The 15,582-nt window shown below is 43.3% G+C and overlaps 1 protein-coding gene across 1 annotated transcript in view; it reads left to right on the plus strand.

Moving 5' to 3' along the window:
- MARCHF4 (membrane associated ring-CH-type finger 4) overlaps positions 1-15,582 on the plus strand; it is a 132,647-nt gene that overhangs the window by 88,767 nt on the left and 28,298 nt on the right. The window contains exons 2-3 of the mRNA XM_056807454.1: positions 5,466-5,621; positions 14,370-14,562. Of these exons, the coding sequence (XP_056663432.1) occupies positions 5,466-5,621; positions 14,370-14,562 (349 nt within the window). The remainder of the gene's footprint in view (positions 1-5,465; positions 5,622-14,369; positions 14,563-15,582) is intronic.

Here is a 15,582-nt window from a genome sequence, read left to right on the forward strand (position 1 = left end):
ATCATTTTCAGGTGCCTTGCTTCTTCCTTCTCCTCATTGGTCCATAGATCTCCAAACTAACTCCAAGATTTGGGAGATTTGGATGGAAAGAGCCTCTTCTTTAGTCTTGCTCACTCTTTGCCCCTCATACTTAACACTATAAAATGAACATCCACAATGTGCATAAACTATTACTCTTATAAAGGAAAGGAAAGTCAGGGCAGAATCCTTATCCTTGAGAAATCCATAGTCTTAGGTTGGGGTTGGTAGGATGAAAGCCCCCTGAATCCAAGCCCCTTGAGTTACACAGGAGGAAAATGAAACTTGATAGCTGGCAAAGAAGTTGGCTTGGAGCCTGGTCCTCCAACTTGGCTCTAGATAGGCCAGTGGATAGAATGCTAGACATGGAGCCAGGAAAACTCATCTTTCAGAGTTCAGATCTGGTTTCAGACATTTATAAGCTGTGTGACCCTAAACAAGTCCCTTAACCCTATTTGCCTCAGTTCCTCATCTGGGAAATGAGCTGGGGAAGGCAAACCACTCTAGGATCTCTTGCCAAGAGAACCCCAAACAGTCATGAAGAACCAAACATGATTGAACAGCAACAAAACCTACTTAATGGGGCAAACTCTTGTAAAAAGCACTGAGAAGAAAGCAATTAAATCAGACTTGTGGACATGGGACATATCTGGAGGTGTGCAGGTAAATGTTTGACAACTGCCTCTTCCCTAAAAAATTTAAACTAGAAGTAATTTTAAGCTTAATCTCAATTATTAACATTTTCTACATCATTTTCCTAGGTCTAAGTAATCAACAAAACAGTAAATCAAGCAAAGTCTTTGCCGGCTGTCAATTTTGGAAGGGTCAAACTGAAAATTTAATAACCAGCTGATTTGAGCTAGCTCCAGCACAAACTCTGAACATATCTCACTGCACCTTAGCACAATTACATATACATAGTTGGCATGTGCAAAAGGACAATGGTTTGCACAAAATAACTAGGGCTAGACTTTATAGAGATGTCAGGTTTTGAACAATAAAGAAAAATAGTGTTTTACCAAAGGAAGACGTGACTGAAATACCAGCCTCTCCATCTCCTCCCTCATTGCTCCCTAGTGAATTCTGCCAATCGTTTTTTAAAGCTCTTCCCTTCTGTCTTACTGTTACTTCTAAGACAGAACAGCAAGGGCTAAGCAATTGGGGTTAAGTGACTTGCCCAGGGTCACACAACTAGGAAGTATCCGAGGCCCAGATTTGATCCTAAATCCTCCTGACTCCAGCCCTGGTGTTCTATCCACTGAGCTATGTAGAGGCTCTGAAACCTGCCAATTTTGCCAAGTTACTAGAAGAATTAGAACTGGGTGGGATTAGTTAGCAAAGGTTGGGTAAGGATGTTGGAAAGGTGCTCCTTTGGTCTTGGTTTCTCTGTCCATCTCATTGATTTCCCAGCATATTTCCCGCCATATTGGAGGGAATTAGAAGGTGGAAAGAGAGAATGTTTTTGACCACCACCACCCCCAGAACTGCAAACAACACCTGTCAGGTCTGGCTGTCTCTCACTAGTCGTGGATTTAGTTCCCTTTCTTCCCTGGCTTCTTTTCAGCAGAGGATATGCCTGAGCCTGTGTGGGTTGAGGGATATATCTGCCACTTACCTGCTGCCACCATGGCAACCAGGTAACTTGAGAACTCTGAGCACAAGCCCTACAGATGGGAGAGGAAGAAAAGCCAGTCAAAATAAAGGGAAAGAAATCCATGAATGAATGAAACTATTCAGTATTAACTCTTGGAACACAATGCCATGGCTTTGAGTGTTGTAACCCACAGAGACCAATTTTAGACCTCCTCACAGTTTCCCCTTTATGGCTGACAGAAGAGGCTTAGGATAGATTATCAAATACTCTTCTGATTGGAAGAAGTTCTCAAGTGGTCAACTTGCCCATCCCCCTGTCTCTAGGTTGGACTTCACTGAAACCATCCCAGTTAAACCTGAGTTGACCATTTTATTCCAAGCTATCAGAAAAGTAGATCTGAGAAATTCCTCTCAGCATCAGTGTGGTGAGAGAATACAGAAAGCCTTATTCTGGGAGGAGGAGCCCTATCTGTGTCAAAGACCCAGTGGTGTTGAGAAGTCATTCTACAAACATTTATTAAGTATCTAATCTGTGTGCTAGATACTAGAAATGTGGGCATAAAAATGAGAGCATCGCTGCCCACAAGGGGTACATGTTCTACTAGGGTGGGAGAGGGAGTGGTGGTTATGACATGTAACTGATGAATACAAAATAAGGAAGCAACAGATAAGGAGCTCTAGGATTTGAGGAAGGAGAGAATACCCTTTGGCAGATGAGTGGCTCAATGGATAGAGTACCACATCTGGAATCAAGAAGATTCATCTTCCTAAATTCAAATCAGGCCTTAGATACTTACTTGCTCGGTGATCCTGGGCAAGTCACTTCACTCTGTTGGTCACAGTTTCCTCATCTATAAGATGAGCTGGAGAAGGAAATGGAAAACCACTCCAGTGTCTTTGCCAAGAAAATCCCAAATGTGGTCGCAGAGTGTTAGATATAACTGAATGCACTAAACAATAACAGATGACCCTTAGCTGGATGGGATCAGAGAGAGCTTTTTGGAGGAGAGAGATCCTGAGCTAAAAAGTAAATTAAGAGGAGGGGGTGCATCCTGATGAATGAATAAAAGTGGAATATGACCTAGGATTGTGGATGAAGAGCCTAAAGGAGTCTTAGAAGTCATCTAGTCCAACCTTCTCATTTGACCAATAAAGAAACATCCCCAAACAGGTTAAAAATGACTTGCTTAAGGTCACACAGGTAATAAATGGCAAGTTGGAGTATTAATCCAGACTTATATTTGCCTATATCATACCAGGAGAACATGGCACAATGTTTAGAGAGTTGGTCTTAAAGCCAAGAAGACCTGATCTAAATTTTCCCTTTGCTACATGATAGTTGTGTGACCCTAGGCAAGTCACTTACGTTCTCACGGTTCTAAGCAGTTCTTTAAGTCACAAAGAAGGTGCTGATCTGCTTTCATAAAGGGAACTCTCTCATCTAGGAATTCTCTATATCAGTGAAATCACAGGTCCAGTCTCTATGCCTACCAGCATAATAATTTCCACCTGACCCAAAGGGTAATTGTGAGAACAACATAATTTAGCATGAAAGCTCTTTGAAATATGTCTTGTGGAAGAATAAGCCAGTGCAGGGTCAGGGAAAGGTTAGACTTCATTTTTCCTTCCTTAAGAGTTCCTAGGAGATTCTCTTGGCCTAGAGAGAATTCTCCTAAGCTCCCTGTATTTAATCAGTACCTTTGGTCCAGTACCAAAGAGTTTAACATTTAAAGGACCAAATATAGAAATGTTCTCGGTCCTGGGTACTCTGAAGTTCCCACCCTTCCAGTTTAACTGAACTCTGCAGACGGAATCCTAAGAGGCTCCAGAATGCAGAGACAATGTGGGGGTTAAAGAGCTGTCCAAGAAGCAGAGTGCCCTTTTTGAAATCGTGTTTCTTGATCAGTCTTTCATCCAGCAGTGAGTGAATACCTAGTGTCCAGAATGCCCCTGGTCTAGTTTGAAGCAGAGGGAGCTAAGGAGAGCATAGGGAAACAGAAGATGTGTCCCTTCCTTGGAGAAGGGCACATCCAATTTAATTGAGGAACTTGACTAGGACACACATAGAATAGAAACAAGTAGGACAGAATTTAGAGGAGGGGTCAGGATAAGCCAGAGTAGTCAGGAAAGACTTCCAGGAGGAGGGGAGACTTGAGCCAGTCCTTATGATGAGTAGGATTTAGAGGGGAACAAAGAGGGAAGGACTGATGGGGCAAACAGCATGAATAAAGGCTTAGAATTAGAAATGAGGCTTTCTATGTGAAGGGCCATTCATCCAGGAAAAGAAATGGTAAAGGTAAGTGGTAGGATTCAGAGATGATCTTGTCCATCTCTTCATTCAATGAGAATCCCTTTCCCAAGTTCAGATGAGGTTCTTTCCTGTACTGAGAGATTTGCAGGGGAAGAAATGCCCCAGGGTTCCCCTGCTGTCCTCTGCCAGCTTTAAAAAGTCTGACTGCAGGGAACACTCCATTATGTCTAGCCTGCATGTGTACTGCTATAGCCTTAGCCATAGGGAATAGGAATGATCTCATTCTTTGTAATTATATCCCCATCACCAAGCACAGTGCTTAGCACATAGTAGGTGTTTAATAAATATTCATTAATTGATTTATTTCTTCTTGTTCTAAAATTAGTGATTGATTAAGGATTGGTCACTGTTCTTGAAGACAGAGAGAGAGAGAGAGAGGGGGGAGGGGGAGAGAGAAATTAAGAGGGAGAGGGAGGGAAAGAGGGAGAGGGAGAGGGAGAGAGAAAGATGTTTTAACACCATCTACAAAACCCTGGTGAGATTGGCTGCCAGCCTGCTCTCAGTGAGAGACTGTTTTAGCTTAATTTTGCATCTCACCAAGCATCTAACATGGACCTTGGAATGCAGTTGGTGTTTCATTAATGTTTGTTGATTGGATCTCATACCCCTGCCCCAACCTCCTCAGCTTCTAAGGGGGCCAACTGGGTCAGCAGAGTTAGCTGGGAATCCTCCCTATGTTTTCTCAAACAAGGAAGCTGGCAAGTAGAAATGAAATGAGCAGCCTTGATGAAGGTAGTAGATCTTTTGGCTGCTTCTGTTTAGAGTGGAGCACCCCCATACCCTAGGATTATTGGATAATAGATTTGGAGCTAGAAGGGAATGTAGAATCCAACTCCATTTTACATATAAAGAAACTAATGTCTAGAATTTAAGTGAATTGCTTAGTCATACAATACAACTGGGAAGAAGAGGCTCCTGGGAGTTGGGCTGGTTGGATTCACATAGCCAGTTCTTGACTGAATGCTAAATAAAAGGGTAATATGTACATAATACTTTAAGGTATTATGTACATATTACCCTTTTGTTTGGCTATTAAGATGGGGTAAATGAGTTGCCTGGGAGCCTATAATTAATAAGTATTGGAGGCAGGATTTGAACTAGGTTTTCTTGACTCCAAGTCTTGGATTCAAGGAGAACCCCTTTCTCAAGTTCAGATGAGGTTCTCTCATGTTGATGAGAGATTTTCAGGGGGAAGAAATACCTCCAGTTTCCACTGTTCTCTCCAAATTCTTATTTCTATTGTTTCTGCTGCTTTTTTCCTCTGTTCTTTCTCTCTTTCTTCCTTTTTCTATGTTTCTTCCTCTCCTCTCTCTGCCTTTTCCTTCTTTGTATCCCAATTCTTTCTTCTCTCCCTATCCCTTTCTTTTCGCTCTATTTTTCTTCTATTTCTGTACTGCCTTATTCATCCTTTCCTGTCATCTTTCTTCTCCTAACTGCCAATCATCTTGTCTTTAACATAGGTGCCTGTACACAGTAGGTGTTTAATAAGTGCTTGTTGATTTCCCCACTCTTTCTCATTGCATCTCTTGCTCTTTCTCTGCAGGGGGAGCTGCTGAGTCCTTGTCGCTGCGACGGTTCGGTCAAGTGTACCCATCAGCCCTGCCTAATCAAGTGGATTAGTGAACGGGGCTGCTGGAGCTGTGAATTGTGTTACTACAAGTACCACGTCATTGCCATAAGCACAAAGAATCCTCTGCAGGTAAGGACTTGACAGAAGACCCCGCTTTTATGTCCCCAGATCCCAAGCACCCTTGGAGACAGTTGGGAGTTTGGGAAGAGGGGAACCCCACCACCTTGCTCCCCACACCCCAAGCTGATTTTTGCTTGTTTTAAATTCAGAGCCCTTTCTTCTATCCCGACTTTCTGCTCCTGTGTTCTCCCAACTCTAATCCATTTTTTCATTGCCTTCAGGAATGAATCTTTCCTGTGCAAAAATGTTGCTGCTTTCCTGCTCAAAACTTCACTAGCTCCCTACTAGATGCTAAATAACTTTCAAACTCTGTTAAGATCCTTCAAAATTGGACCCCCACTTTCCTAGTTTTATCTCATAATACAACCTTCCAGATACTCTATTTTTCTCTCCAAAACACTTTTCCCAAAAATTCCTGTATGGAGGCAGGAAGTTGGAAAAAGTGTACCAACTCTTACCTTCCTCACTCTATTGATTTCCTAATCATCTTTAAGAGCACAACTCAAATGCTACTTCCTCAATGAAGCCTTGCATGATTCCTCAAGTTAGAAAAGAACTTTCTAGCCCTTTGGTGTCTTTGATCTTTACTTGGTTCTCTCTTGGGTGCACAAAATATTTTATTTGGAATCAGAGATTTTGCCTATGTATAATATCTCTCCTGTAAACCCCTCCAAGGCATGTACAGTGTATCCCAGTGATGGCAAACCTTTTAGAGGGTTAGGCGATGTGAGAAATGTCCTCAGGGGAGGGGGAGGGGAGCAGCCTGGCTCCACATCCCTCTGGCTTTCCAGCAACAAACTGTGCTGGGGCAATGGCAGGTGTGCCCATGGAGAAGACTCTGTGCCCCCTCTGGCATGTGTTCCATAGGTTTGTCACCATTGGGTGTCTCCCATTGTATTTCCCTAAAGCACCTAAGAGAGTTCTTTGCTCAAAATAGGGTTAATAAACATTAGTCCAATCGAATTAGGGCTAGGAGTTGGGGTTTGAATGGAGTGTTCACCTTAATTTGGCATGGAGGAAGAGATGGAGATGATATGAGTCAGAGAAAGATGGGAAGAAAGGATAAAGAAATAGAGAAGGTAGAGACAAAGGATGGACAGGGAGAGAAGAGAGGAGAACTGGGATAGAAAAAAGGAAAATGGCAAAGAGAGGAGAGGAAGAAGCATAGGAAAGGAGGGAAGAAAGAAAGAATCGAGAAGAAAGGCAGAAACAGAAGAAATAAGAATTAGGGGAGAATAATCAAGAGATGAGAAGACATAGTGATGAGAAGGCAAAGAAAAGGAGAGGAGGAAACAAAGGCTTAGGGATAGGTGATGGAAAGGCAAATGGGAGAGCAGAAAAGAAAGGAAAGGGAAGCCATATCACAAAGGGTTGAAGGCAGTTTATCTGTTTTATCTAGCAAGACCTCCTCATGGGTAAGACCCAATGGAAGCAACCCTGACCTCACTGCCCAGCTCTCCCCACCTCGATCCCGCATGCCAAGCCCTGGGACATCTATGAGAACCAAATGAGTTGGCAGAAGCTGAACATAAACACTCGTAAATCCCCCCTATCCAAAGACAGATCTGGGTGAGAGGCATACACGTAAATAAAGTGATTTGCTTCTGAAAATACCACTGCACATGCATAATTAGCCAATTAAGCTGCCACATAATTAATTAGCCAGTGCGTAAGTGAGGAAGGGAACATCAGTTGGGAGGTTTAGCATGGTTGGTGTGTATTTCTATCTTCTCTTTTTCTTAAGGGAAAAATGCAAATGGCCCATTTGGGCCCTAGGGAGCCTGGAGAGTCCATTGCCAGGGACACCAGGCCTGTTAAGAGCAAATGCCAGCTGTAGCCACCAGGCAGCTGGACCAGCAATTCTCCAGGGCATGTTCTATTGCCTTCCTGAGTCCTGGCAAGAGGCTGTATTGTGGTAGAGTGGAGAGTGGAAAATATGCTGGCTCTGTAGTCACAGGACCTGGGTTCAGATTCTACCCTTTATGCTTAATACTTGTGTGATCAGTTGGTAAATCACTTTACCTCCTTGGCCTGAGTTCTTTTATGTATAAGATGAAAGGTGCCTCCTAGTTCTCAATCTGTGATCCTAGGACCTTTTCTTCTCCTCTTGTCCCCTTACTGCAGGAGTGGAACCCAATGGTGTTGGGACTGACCTTTAGAGGTAAACTGGGGGGAAAGGTATCATGGAGAAGGTACCGAAGGAACTTGGCTAGAAAGGGACCTAAAGAAAACATGTTTATTGCATTGCATGTAGGTTATAAAATCAACACAGGTATAAAGCTTCCAAAATGTGGGTATTAGGGGCAGCTAGCAGTCTAGCTCTTCCTTCCTTCCTTCCTTCCTTCCTTCCTTCCTTCCTTCCTTCCTTCCTTCCTTCCTTCCTTCCTTCCTTCCTTCCTTCCTTCCTTCCTTCCTTCCTTCCTTCCTTCCTTCCTTCTTCCTTTCTTCCTTTCTTTCCTTTCTTTCTTTCTTTCTTTCTTTCTTTCTTTCTTTCTTTCTTTCTTTCTTTCTTTCTTTCTTTCTTTCTTTCTTTCTTTCTTTCTTTCTTTCTTTCTTTCTTTCTTTCTTTCTTTCTTTCTTTCTTTCTTTCTTTCTTTCTTTCTTTCTTTCTTTCTTTCTTTCTTTCTTTCTTTCTTTCTTTCTTTCTTTCTTTCCTGGGTTCCAATGTGGTTTTACATTCTTCCTGGCTATATGACCCTGGGCAAGTCATTTAACTCCCATTGCCTAGCCCTTACCACTCTTCTGTCTTGGAATCAATACTTAGTATTGATTCTAAAACAGAAGGTATGGGTTGAAAAAAAAGTGTGCGCATTGTACCCCTTTCTCTGTCCTACCACCATCATTTTTTTAAAACCCTCACCTTCTTAGAATCCATAGTAATTATTGGTTCCAAGGCAGAAGAGAGATAAGGGCTAGACAATGGGGGTTTAGTGACTTGCCCAGGGTCACACAGCCAGGAAGTGTCTGAGGCCAGATCCCCTATCATTTATTTATAAATCTTGAATTTAGTAGAAGCCATTAAGACAGCAGATTCCAGGTCCTCTGGAGACAGATGAGGGGCACAGAGCACTTTATCTAGGGCCTCTTTGAGCCTTGTTGTTCAGTTGTTTTCAATTATGCCCAACTCTTCATGATTCTATTTGGAATTTTCTTGGTAAAGACACTGCAATGGCTTACCACTTCCTTCTCCAGCTCATTTTCCAGATGAGGAAACTGAGGCAAACAGGGTGAAGTGATTTCCCCAGGGTCACACAGCCATTGTCTGAGAGCAGACTTGAACTCAGGAAGAAGAATTTTCTTGATTCCAGGCCTGGCATTCTTTCTATTCCATCACCTCGATGGCCCTGAGCCAAAGGAAGCCACTTTTAACTCTGTTCAACTGACAAAATCCTTAGAGCAGGTTTGGATCATAACTCAGGATGCCCCCCTACAGGTTCAAAAGCAGCAATTATCTACTTTTAGACTGTGAGTCCCAGAACCAGTCTGGGCTAATTTTCCCAAATACCCCAAATATCATATCTGTGTAGCCTATAGTCTGAGAGGTCTATCAAGGCTTTGGCCAAATATTGTTTCGGAGGGACAGAATATAGCAGAGTCCTTGCCTGGGAGCCAGATGACCTCGATTCATGTCTCTGTTTTGGCAGTCTTCCAGTTCTATGATCCATGCCTGGCAGAGTGCCTCTATCTGTTCCCTTATCTATAAAATGGGGAAAGGCAACCTGCCATCCTAGAGATCAGGGACAGAATGAAGAAGACCTGGGTTCAAATCCTACCTCTGGCATAGATAGGAGCTGTGTGATCTAGAGTGAGTCACAGCCTCTCAGCACTAGAAGAGACAACTCCTTAAGCCCTAGAGGTAGATTATCTGTGTTGGTAGAGGGAGTTACTCAGTAGGAGTTCTATATTTCAATGAATGGGCAGCCAGAGTGCCTGGCTGAAACCAAGAAGACCTGAGTCCAAATCCAACCTCAGACACTTACAGGCTGTATGACCCTGAGCAAGTAACCTAACTCTGCTTGCCTCAGTTTCCTCATCTGTAAAATGAGTTGGAGAAGGAAATGGCAAATCACTCCAGTCTCTTTGCTAAGAAAAACCCAAATAGGGGGCAGCTGGGTGGTTCAGTGGACTGAGAGCCACCCAAGACAAGAGGTCTTGGGTTCAAATTTGATCTCAAACACTTCCTAGCTATGTGACCCTGTATGACATAGTACTAATTCTAAAATGGAAAGTAAGGATTAAAAGGGAAAAAAAAGAAAAGAAAACCCCAAATGAGGTCACAGAGAGTCAGACAACTGAAATAATTGAATAATATTTTAATGAAACCTCATAAAACAAAATAAATAATGAGAATGGTAATAGTTTTCCTTACCAGGGACAGCTGGGTGGCTCAGTGGATTGAGCCAAGCCTAGAGACTGGAGGTCCTCCATTCAAATATGGCTTCAGACACTTCCCATCTGTGTGACCCTGGGCAAGTCACTTAACTCCTATTGCCCATCCTTTATTGCTCTTCTGCCTTAGAACCAATACACAGTATTGATTCTAAGATGAAAGGTCAGGGTTTAAAAATCATATTTGTCCTAACTACCCTCCTCCAGGTTATTGTAAGAAACTGTTTTGCAAACTGTAAAGTGCTGTTTGCACCCGAGTTATTAATGTCACCTACATCTTGGTGCCCGTCATGTTTTTAGCTGTGAGTTCCTAGAAGCTGGAATGTGTCTGCTTTGCTTGCATTGGTGCAAAGGTGGGTAATTTTCACCATCCCTGAAGTGAGAATACCAGAAGAAGAACAGAGCCTGGCTCCCAGGGAGCCTTCTGTGGGTGGGACACAGCTTGTGGGCTACACTGCTTACTCATGTTGGTTCCCAGCACTGAGCCAGACAGGAGCCTTGACGGGAGGCATCACTGCTCAGTTCCAGGGAGACAACGTGTGTCTCACAGGCAAGCCGATGGGATCTGGGAGGTGGGATGGAGCAAGCCTTCCTGCAAACAGGCTGCAAAGCAGGAGATGGGAAACGAGAGCCGGGGAGTTCTAAGCCCAGCACAGCTGGCACAGCACTGTGGGACCACAGGATGCTCCCTTTGTTTCTTTCTCTCTAGCTTGTAGTCAGGCCCATGTTCTTTCTATAGAATGCTGGGTGGGACAAGATGCCCAGGCATTAATAAAGATAGTTGTCAGGGGCAGGTAGGTAGGTAGGAGCCAGATATAGAGATGCAAAGTTCAGGGTTCAAATAGTGCCTCAAACACTTCCTAGCTTTGTGATCCTGGGCAAGTCACTTAACCCACACTGGCCAGCCCAATACTGCTCTTTTGCCTTGAAACCAATACACAGTATTGATTCTGAGATGGAAGGTAAAGGTTAAAAAAATAGAAGGAAAGAAAGAAAGAAAGAAAGAAAGAAAGAAAGAAAGAAAGAAAGAAAGAAAGAAAGAAAGAAAGAAAGAAAGAAAGAAAGAAAGAAAGAAAGAGAGAGAGAGAGAGAGAGAGAGAGAGAGAGGGAGGGAGGGAGGGAGGGAGGGAGGAAGGAAGGAAGGAAGGAAGGAAGGAAGGAAGGAAGGAAGGAAGGAAGGAAGGAAGGAAGAAAATTAGTTGTCAGTGTTAAATTTTGGTAATGGAAATAGTTTGTCTATTTAAAAAATATAACATAAATCAATAAATGGAAAGGCGATTCAAATAAAATTCCAGAAAGAAAGATAAGGGATGTTTGCTGGAGCTGGAAGGCTCAGGAGCCTTCACAGAGGTCATAGGATAGATGATTGTCTACTATAGGATTGACAAGTTGGAGAATCTAGATTTAGAGATGGGTTGGACCTTAGAAGTCATGTAGTCCACAATCCCTTTCCATTCTCCAGAGGAGAAACCCGAGCGAGACCCAGAGAAATTTAATGACTTACTGGTCACTGGTCAGCAAGCAGCAGAGCTGGACTTTGAACCAAGATCCTTTGACTCTAAAATCAACATTCTTTCTACTCTATCACTTTCCTAGTCTAATAATCAATCAATAAATCAACTTTTACTAAACAATAATAACTGTGGGTGGGCCCAGAGGGGCTGGGAGCACTGAAGCTTCTCCCTTTCTATAATATAGGCCCGTCTGCTTTAAATCCAATTCTGTGCTAGGGAAGCCTGGCCTCTAATGAGAAGAAAGTCTGGATCAGGGGTGAAGTCACTCCACCCTTTTAAAAAATCTTACCTTCCATCTCAGGATCAATACTGTATATTGGTTCCAAGATAGAAGAGAGGTAAGGGCTACGCAGTGAGTGTTAAGTGATTTGTCCAGGGTCACATAGCTAGGGAGTGTCTGAATCCAAATTTGAACCCAGGACTTCCCATCTTCAGGTCTAACTCTCAATCCACTGAGCGACCTCCCTGCCCCCCATCACTCTTTTTTTAAAGAGCCAGTGGCTCTACCTACTCAGTAGCCAATGCAGAGATTGCTTTATCACCCCCCCAAAAGCCTCATCCCTAAGTCATACATGGCCAACTGGACTCAGCCAGGGCCACTGACATTCTCAGAGAACCTGATGATTGAGCAAGCACATGCATCTAGCTGGAAGCGAGCAAGAAAGTGCTGTATGTTAGCTATGCAACCCCTAATCACACTAGATTTGGATAGCCTGAGAGAGCCGTGTCTCTACATACAGAATGTTCAGAGATAAGCTATTGGGAAAAGTCCATTCTGAACTAAATAGCTGTCCCCCACCCCCAGCTCCTTTCTGATTCCCTTTAGTCAGAGAGAGAGACACCAAGATTGAGGGACAATGACTTCAGTATGCCTCAAAACAGGGAAAGATACTCTGCACTTCCCTCCTCTCTTCTCCTTCTATGGAGGGTCTATCTTAGACCACCAGGTATGCCACAGGCTTTCTACTAAGGAGAGCAGATTTAGGAGGGATCAGATGATGAATTAACAGAATGATGGATATCATTCTTGATTCGGGGTCCCCAGGCTCTGTGTTTGTGGGAACAGAGTTCATTCTTGGGGGTTAACCCCTAAATTCACTCTTTGGCTCATTCTGCCCCCCCCATCCCCCATCCAGAGTTTACTCGGGGAGAATCTGTGAATATAGACTGTGTCTTGGTTTCTATGTATGTGGTCAAAGGGTTTCCCAAGGCTTAGTCCTTTCATAAGGACTCAAATTAATAATGAATATATCAAATATAGGACAGCCTTTATTCTATCCCACAAAAAAGGAAAGCCATAGAAAAGAATTCATAGTAGCCCATAAACAACCCAGACAAGTCTTCCTCTCCAGGGAGTCTCACATTTTACAGGATCCTAAAATTCTTTCCACTCATAAGGCCACCTTGGGATTTGACTTCCCTTCAGAAAGGAAAAAGAACTTGGGACTGCCAGACAGGCAGAATCCCAGCATTCCAATGAGACCCTTTTCCCTCAGAGATGTATACAATTAGTTTTATGATATCACCCTGAGACCTTGGACTTCCTCTGGAAGGAAATGTGCTTGATCTTACTAGAGAAGCAACCCCCTTCCCATCAAGTGACTCAAGGCAACAGAAGAATGTAATCCTTGCCTGATTTTAGCTCTGCTACTCTTATAATCTCTTCCAAAGGTGTGTGTGTGTGTGTGTGTGTGTGTGTGTGTGTGTGTGTATGAGAGAGAGAGAGAGAGAGAGACAGAGACAGAGACAGAGACAGAGACAGAGAGAGACAGAGAGAGAGAGAGAGAGAGAGAGAGAGAGAGAGAGAGAGAGAGAGAGAGAGAGAGAGAGAGAGAGAGAGAGAGAAGGGGATGGAGGATATAGAGCCAGGGTAAATCTATTCTTTCTTTTTTGCAGCCCTTCAAAATGCCTATTTCACAACAGTATAAGCCAACCAGTTCATCTTAGGGGCAGCCACTATCAATGAAACCCACCCTCCCCAAAGAGCCTGCCTAGGAACAGGATTATACCCATCATGGAGAGATCAAGAAGTTCTATTGGTCAACTCCAATATGTAGCATCTCAAAGCTGGAGGGAACCTCAAGGACCATCTAGTCCAAACTGTGTCAGATCAGAATCCTCTTCACAATATGCCTCACAAGAGTTTGGTTTGGGGACAGGTTGAATTTCAGGTGAAGGAGGGATATTCTTGGCAGGGAAGGCTGGAGTTTAGAGAAGAGGGTTTAAGTCTGGTTTGGACCTGTAGCAAGGTGTTAATTGAATTATCCTTTCCTATGAAAGGATAAATTTATCAGGGATTAACTATAAAGAAAACAAAGAGAAAAGGTCTTAAGACAGTTTTTGGAGCCATTCGAATTTAGTGGGTGATGAAGAAGATGATGCCAAGACCAGAAGTTCTTATAGGTCATTCCTGGTACTCAAAACTAGCTCTAGGACTTTTGGTCCACTCCTCTTAGTCCCCTTTTACCTCAAATTTTTTCAGTCTCAGCCTTGGTACTGACATGATAACTTTTGGATCTTTGGTTGGGCAGAGAGTAAAGATTTCTATTGGCTTCCAGGCATGTCTGTCAGGATAATCCATCCAAAAGCTTTTCTTTGTGCTTTATCCATTCTCATACATTCCTGAGCCTTCCCTAAACTCAGGACCTTTCTTCCAGTATAGACCCCCTCTAGACAATATTTTTTTAATCTGTGATGGGAGAACTAAATGTGCTAAGGCTTGTTCAGAAGCTTGCAAACACATCAAAGATTGCAATAAGCTTTGGCCTTGATGCTGGTGGCTTTGGTAGAGGTAGGGCACACCAGGGGAAAGATATCTAAGGATTTTGCTAACCTCCTGTTCTGTCCTTTCTAGTGGCAGGCCATTTCTCTGACGGTCATTGAGAAAGTCCAGATTGCAGCAGCCATCCTGGGTTCTCTTTTCCTCATTGCCAGCATTTCTTGGCTCATCTGGTCGACCTTCAGTCCCTCGGCTAAATGGCAGCGCCAAGACCTCCTCTTCCAGATCTGCTATGGAATGTATGGCTTCATGGACGTGGTGTGCATAGGTGGGTCACTATGGTTGCCTCCCCAGTGGGCAGGGGAAGAGATGGTCCCAAGGTCCAGAGACCAATAGCCCCCTTTGCAAGGGAGAAGGAAATCCTCTTGGGTTTGGCTTTGGAAGATAGACTTAAACAAGAGTTGAAGATCTCAACAGGGTGGGACCTGGGAAGCTGGGAGGTAAGTATTATACAAGAGAGGGGCAAACACTTTCCCCAGCAGAATAAGATCAGGAGGCTTGACTGCAGGTGCCCACCCTCAAGCTCTGTAGTCTTCAGTGAGAATTCTGACATTTACCTGGAGAAGGTCAGTGTGTTTCTCTCCCTTCTACAAATATATAGTCATCTTTTAGAAAATAGCTTGGAAAGCTGCCTTAAAATGCAGTTGCATGGTATTTGCATTCACTTAATAATATATGGCTGGGGGGAAGGGTATATCTTGGAAACTGGAGTCTGAGGACCTGAGTTTGAGTTCTGATCATGATGCTTACTAAATGAATCTGTGACCATGAGCAGATCACTTTCAGTTTTCTCATTTGGAAAATAGAAGAAGTTTTTTTTTTGGGTAATGAACCCTTTTAGCAGTGCAAAGCTTATGGACACCTCAGAATAATGTTTTTAAAATGAATAAAATAAAATACACAGAATTATGAAATGTCAGTTATATTAAAATAAAGATGTAATTTTTCCCCCATTGAGTCCACAAACCCCTTGAAATCCACAGACCCTTTGGGAGTTCATAGACCCTAAGTTAAGAATTCCTGGCTGGATTAGATGATCTCCAAGGGCCCATCCAGATCGAAATCCTTCTATAATTGCATGCAAATGGTGTTAACCCTGGTCCTCTTCTTCTAGAGCTCCCATAGGCCAGTCCCTAATTCTTCCCAGATCCTTTGCAGAAGCATCTGTTCCTTCCTCCTCTGGGACCTTATAGTTCTTTTGTGCCAGGTTGGGCTGGCAGAGCCTAGAAATACCAGCTGAATCCCATGCACATGTGGCTCCCCTGGACTGTAGCACTTCAGATCCTGG

The sequence above is a fragment of the Monodelphis domestica genome, chromosome 8 (assembly GCF_027887165.1).
Source record: "Monodelphis domestica isolate mMonDom1 chromosome 8, mMonDom1.pri, whole genome shotgun sequence".
In the NCBI taxonomy this organism is placed as follows: Eukaryota; Metazoa; Chordata; class Mammalia; order Didelphimorphia; family Didelphidae; genus Monodelphis; species Monodelphis domestica.